Consider the following 6,740-nt stretch of genomic DNA (forward strand, 5'->3'; position numbering starts at 1 on the left):
AAAAAAAAAAATCTTCAATTAAGTAAAAAAAAAATCTTCAATGAAGCCAAAAAAAAAAACTTCAAGTAAAAAAAAATCTTGAATTAAGCCAAAAAAAAAAAAAAAAACTAGAATTAACAACTTATTTATTTTTTCTTTGTTTTAGTGCAAAAAATAACATCAAATTATAAAAATATTTACATTTACAAACTATCCTGTAACACTAAAATGTGAATAACCTGAACAAATATGAACAACCTGAAATGTCTAAAGAAAACTAAGCACAGTTTTAACAATTTTTCTGCCTGCTCCTCAGTATTTAGTGTCTTTGTAGATCTGATCCGTAATGCACATGTAGAAAAGATAAGTTGAGGAATAATATTGTTAACATTGCACTAAATTTTCTTATGCTTTTTAATTTAAATTTCAGTTTTTTCAGGGTTTTTTTTTTTTTTGACAGTTTATAAAAGTAAGCATTTTCATAATTTAATGGGGTTTTTTTTTTACACTAACACAAAGACAAAAATTTGGAGTTGTCATTATTTATAGGTTATCATGTTATGATTTTTCTGGTTCGGCCCACTTCAGATCAAATTTAGCTGAATATGGCCCCTGAACTAAAATGAGTTTGACAGCCCTGAGTTAAAGGGTCAAGCTTGAGTGTACTTCATCCAGAGCCTTTTTACAGTGTGGTCCAACAGTTCCTGTGCATACTTCATCTGAAAACAGGGCTGTTTCTAATCAATAGTGATGTGACGTTCATGAACGTATCAAATCTTCTGAACGGCTCTTTGAAAGGAACGATGGGAACCGAGTCTTTGTAAAGAGCCGTTCATTTTTTTTTTTTTTTTGATTAATAACAGTGATTAATCAATGTTGTGTTTTGTGTAATTTTTTCCGTATGTTTACACACATTTATTGTTCTTGTTCTGAGGGAAAAAGCACTACAGTTGTTAAGCTATTTAAAGTAATTGCAATGATAAATCACTTCTGTGTTCTGTGCATTTTTTCTGTATGTTTACCAACATACTGTTCTTGTTCTGAGAATTGCACTATAGTTCAGGTATTTAAGTAACTGCAGTGATTAATCACTGTTGTGTTTTGTGCAGTTTTTTCCGTATGTTTACACACATTTATTGTTCTTGTTTTGAGGAGAATAAAATGTTATTTCATAAAAAAATGTTTTATTTTCTTCTTCATTTTTAGGCTACAGACTAGTCCACATAATGTACTGGGATGTTTTTGGTCAAATGCCATCATTTGTCTAATGTCACCTCTCATGTCATGGATTTAACCCACACATTTGAACTAACTATTCTTTTTTATGCTGAGATAATATTTACTGCCACACCAATTAAACACCTTTAAAATTTAATTTTTCATTTCATTTTATTCATTCATTCCAATCTAAATGATTGGAAAGAAGCAGGATGAAGAAAACTTATCATACCTGCCCCTTTCTTGAAACATCTGCTTACAGCAGATACGTTGCCATTACAGTTATGACAGTAAACAGTTTACCTGATAGTCAGTGCAAATAAAATAAATCCAATATCCATAAGCTGAATTATGTCATTGCATGCTTTTATAAAACTTCTCTACTCTTTCCCTATACAACCTCTTAAACTGAAAAATATTTGTCCAGCTCTTCTCTTCCACTGCCAAATAATTCCACATCCTGACACCCACAACAGAAATACACATTTTCTTCAGGTTAGTCCGCACCCTTTGCTGTTTAAAATTAAACCTCCTTCTATGTTCTTCATCCTGTGATACTAAAACAAATAATCTCTGCAAGTTTGCAGGCAAAAGTCCGTTTCTTGCTCTAAACACAATCAGCAATGTCCTTAATTCAGCCAACTCTTTAAACTTAAACAATCCTGATTTAATAAATAACTCATTTGTATGTTCCCTGAAATTAATCAAAATGGAATGTCAATCATCACATGTAGCCTATTTAGTCATTAAAACATTGGGGTTTCAAAATAATGCAAAAAAACATAAAAGAGCCAGTCTTTTGAACGGCTCTTTTCAGTGAATGGCTCCTGATTGAACGGCTCCCTTCAAAGAACCAAAAATCCCATCACTATCCAGCAGTTCCTGTGCATACTTCATCTGAAATAGTGATGTGTCGGTCATGAGCGAACCAGCTCTGAGAGCCGGCTGTCTGACATGAACGACGGGAGCCGGCTCCTGATTGGGAGCTGCTCTGCCCCCCCCCCAGTGTGTCTACTGCAACTGCTGCTGCTACTGCAGTATCTACAGCATCGTCCAGTACACCACCACAACCACCTAAAAGTACAACCCACAGCTATATGAGCCAATTTTTGCAAAAGTCTATGACCCCAGCAAGACAGAACACAACTGATGAACTGGTTCAAATGATTGCACGCGATTTCCAACTATTTCAGTTAATTTATATTTTGTTGTGTGATTCTGTAAGCTTCTGTATGTTGTTTCTCTTTAAATTTGTTTAGTGGTAAAAAGCTAAAAGTTTAAAATAGTTAAAAGTAAAGGTAATTTGTAAATAGTAAACCGTTTCTTTTTGCAATGTCTATTTTTTTTATCACTCTGGAGAGTGTATAAATAAAAGGTATATTAATATAATAAACATTTGATATAGTGCATGTTTTTTTTACATTAGTAACTCATATTGCACATAACTTTACATTATTGTTGGTAATAAATTAATTTAAGCATCAAAAAATCTGAAGAGCCATTTGGGAACTGAAAGAGCCGGCTCTTTTTAGTGAGCTGAGCCAAAAGAGCCGGTTCTCTAAAAAGAGATGGAATTCCCATCACTAATCTGTAGTGATGGGACTGTTGGCTCTTTGAAGGGAACCGTTCAATCAGGAGTCGTTCACTGAAAAGAGCCGTTCAAAAGACTGGCTCTTTTATGTTTTCTGAATTATTTTGAAACACCAATGTTTTAATGACTAAATATGCTACATGTGATGATTGACATTCCATTTTAAAGGTGTTTAATTGGCGTGGCAGTAAATATTATCTCACCGTAAAAAAGAATCATTAGTTCAAATGTGTGGGTTAAATCCATGACATGAGAGGTGACATTAGACAAATGATGGAACTGGACCAAAAACATCACACTACATTATGTGGACTAGTCTGTAGAATAAAAATGAAAAAGAAAATAAAACATTTTCTAATGAAATAACATATTAGTCTCCTCAAAACAAGAACAATAAATGTGTGTAAACATACGGAAAAAACTGCACAAAACACAACAGTGATTAATTACTGCAATTCCAGCACTGAAATACCTAAAAAACTGTGCAAATAAAATACTTCAAGTAACAATGCAAAATACCTGATATCTCTGATGTAAACATCCAAATGACACCACATCAGGAGTTCTCTCACTTCTACTCTGTATATAAAGCCAATGCCTCCCCAGTGACACTAAACTGACAGGCAATCAGACACTCCCTCCTTCAAAATAATAATAATAATAATAATAATAATAATAATAATAATAATAATAATAATAATAATAATAATAAAAAAGAATAGCTCTTTACAAAAACTCGGTTCCCATCGTTCGTTTCAAAGAGCCATTCAAAAGATTCGATTCGTTGGTGAACGTCTCATCACTACTTCAGTGAAAACAGGACAGTTTCTACTCAGACCTCATGGACAAAGAAGCAGAATGATGAACACATGCAGAAGAACACACTCCTACCATAGTCAGTGTGCGCCAGGAAAAGTAGATCCTGGATGATCTGGATGAGTGTGGACAGTTGTCTGTCCTCCTGTGGGCTCTTCAGCCTCACCACCAGCTTCCTGAACCTCTCCTCCAGCTCCTCCTTGCTCCCCATGGCTCCTGAAGCTCTGCCTTTAAGCTAGCTGTAGCATTGGGCTCCGTCCGTCAGAGCCGCAGCAGGAGTGGGTCCATGTGTGGAACAGCCTCAGTGGACCTCCAGAACAGAACAGGGGCTCAGTCTGTGGTGGTCCTCCAGAACAGAACAGGGGTTCAGTCTGTGGTGGTCCTCCAGAACAGAACAGAACAGGGGCTCAGTCTGTGGTGGTCCTCCAGAACAGAACAGGGGCTCAGTCTGTGGTGGTCCTCCAGAACAGAACAGGGGTTCAGTCTGTGGTGGTCCTCCAGAACAGAACAGGGGTTCAGTCTGTGGTGGTCCTCCAGAACAGAACAGGGGCTCAGTCTGTGGTGGTCCTCCAGAACAGAACAGAACAGGGGTTCAGTCTGTGGTGGTCCTCCAGAACAGAACAGAACAGGGGCTCAGTCTGTGGTGGTCCTCCAGAACAGAACAGGGGTTCAGTCTGTGGTGGTCCTCCAGAACAGAACAGGGGCTCAGTCTGTGGTGGTCCTCCAGAACAGGGGGGCTCAGTCTGTGGTGTTTCCTGGACCCGGTCCTGCTGCTTCACCCACACAGAACATGACACAGCTGTAGTTTCTGTTCCGACGCTGACATCACCGTGTGGGTCTAACTTTCATTTGTCATGTTCCTCTTTCTTCAAAGCCTGTTTCTCCTCCTGTAGTTGGTGTCAAACAGGCGTGTCCCCCCTCCTCCTCCCTCGGTCACATCATATGACTCCGTCCGGACAGAAAACACTTCCCGGTAGATGAGGAGGAAGCTGCCGGAGCCGAACCTTCTGTGTGTCCGGCCTCAGAACGCTCTGACGGGGCTTTAGAACCACGGCCCGTCTGTGTTCTAGTCACATTCGGACACATTAAAGCCCGCCCCCCCACCTCTGTGTCTGATGTCAGTTGATTGACAGATTTCTAAAACACTCGGACTGATTCGCACTGATTTGAGCCGAACTGCAACTTTCTGTTCTTCTCTTGTTTTATTGGCGGATCACAACCAGTGTTAAAGTGTGTCTACCGCCACCTACTGTACTGGAGTGGCAAACACCAGGCTGGAGACCAGCGGTGGAGGATCCCAGCTCCATAAGTAATGAATTTAAAAGTAATTAAGTAAAAGTCCTGCCAGATATTGATCCTACCTATTCATTTAACACAGGTGATTCCACTAATTATCCCATCTGCCTAGATAAGGGGCTGTGCTCATCAGAATGGGCTGGTGCAGTGAATGGTTTAAACAAATACACACTCAAAAAAAATTATTCTTGGCTCTAATAAACATGAAGTAATTTTTAAAAGTAAAATGTAACTGAAATATATGAAATTGTATATGAATATATGAAATATATGATATTAAAGTTTATTTATCCGAAAAAGTCAAACATAATGTGAATATGCTTAGTATAAAGTCAATCTAAACAAATAAAGTAAACTTTATTTCCTAGATCACATAAAAAGGCTGAGCGTCACAGTCAAACACAGTTTATGTAAAAGTTTGCATCAACTAAAGCAAATCTGACTGAAGGTATTTAATTTATTCATATTGACTCAATATGACAGAAAAAAACATTGTATTAAATGCAACTCTTTACATTAAACTTATGTAATAAAATTACATGGAAAATTTACATGTAATAGAAATACATAAAGTCAACATTTTTGGCTTATTTTTTTGATTGCATGGCAGGATTTTTTATTTTATGGAGCTGGGATTCTCCACCACTGGTTATTTAGGACTTAATGGGGGTTGCTTTATTCCAGTGCATATTTAAATACTACCAGAAATAAGTTTATGTTAAATTCACATAAAACAACAAAGAAGGTGCTGTCTTACATGTAACAGCCACTGAAACCCAGTGGTGGAGAATCCCAGCTCCATAAAGTAAAAAACCTGCCATGTATTTGTTCAGACCATTCACTGCACCAGCCCGTTTTGATGAGCACAACTCCTCATCCAGGTAGATGGGGTAATTAGTGGAATCACCTGTGTTAAGTGAACACGTAGAACCAATACAGGGTAGGACTTTTACTGTATGGAGCTGGGATTCTCCACCACTGCTGTATACACATGGTGCTGTCAACATGAACACATGTTACTACCACTACTACTGACCACAGATGAGTCTGTCATCCTGTTTCATCTGATTACAGATGTGAACTCCATGAACCATCTACAGAACGGCTGTGAATGTCTGCTCCAACACATTTGGCTCACTTTACACACATGTACAAATGCTCAGTTGATCTGGTAGTGACAGGCAGCAGAACCGACCCATAAAGATGGAAGAGCAGGACCAGTAGAACCGACCCATAAAGATGGAAGAGCAGAACCAGTAGAACCGACCCAAAAAGATGGAAGAGAAGGACGAGTAGAACCAACCCATAAAGATGGAAGAGCAGAACCAGTAGAACCGACCCAAAAAGATGGAAGAGAAGGACGAGTAGAACCAACCCATAAAGATGGAAGAGCAGAACCAGTAGAACCGACCCAAAAAGATGGAAGAGAAGGACGAGTAGAACCAACCCATAAAGATGGAAGAGCAGAACCAGCAGAACCGACCCATAAAGATGGAAGAGCAGGACCAGTAGAACCGACCCAAAAAGATGGAAGAGCAGAACCAGCAGAACCGACCCATAAAGATGGAAGAGCAGAACCAGTAGAACCGACCCAAAAAGATGGAAGAGCAGAACCAGTAGAACCGACCCATAAAGATGGAAAACGAGAAACCCTCTGGATGGAAATCTGAGGAGAAAAAAACCCAAGCTGGAACAGCTGTTTTGTTGAAACTGTTGAAGGTGTTTCATAAACCTGTTCAGTGCAGATATATTCCCTTCTTTAATGACTCTGTTTGTTCATGCAAAATGAAATGCAATTAATATAGATTAAAAATGGCAAGGCAGATTTATTTGTATGGCA

General features: G+C 38.5%; 1 protein-coding gene across 2 annotated transcripts in view; it reads right to left on the reverse strand.

Moving 5' to 3' along the window:
- lrrk2 (leucine-rich repeat kinase 2) overlaps positions 1 to 4,058 on the reverse strand; it is a 126,025-nt gene extending 121,967 nt beyond the window's left edge. The window contains exon 1 of one of the 2 annotated variants that reach the window (XM_030136108.1): positions 3,680 to 4,058. In XM_030136108.1, the coding sequence (XP_029991968.1) occupies positions 3,680 to 3,815 (136 nt within the window). In that variant the 5' untranslated portion in view covers positions 3,816 to 4,058. The remainder of the gene's footprint in view (positions 1 to 3,679) is intronic. The other variant, XM_030136109.1, reaches the window with a different exon arrangement.
- Between the last annotated feature and the right edge of the window lie 2,682 nt (positions 4,059 to 6,740).

This window comes from Sphaeramia orbicularis, chromosome 6 (genome assembly GCF_902148855.1).
Source record: "Sphaeramia orbicularis chromosome 6, fSphaOr1.1, whole genome shotgun sequence".
NCBI classification, from domain to species: Eukaryota; Metazoa; Chordata; class Actinopteri; order Kurtiformes; family Apogonidae; genus Sphaeramia; species Sphaeramia orbicularis.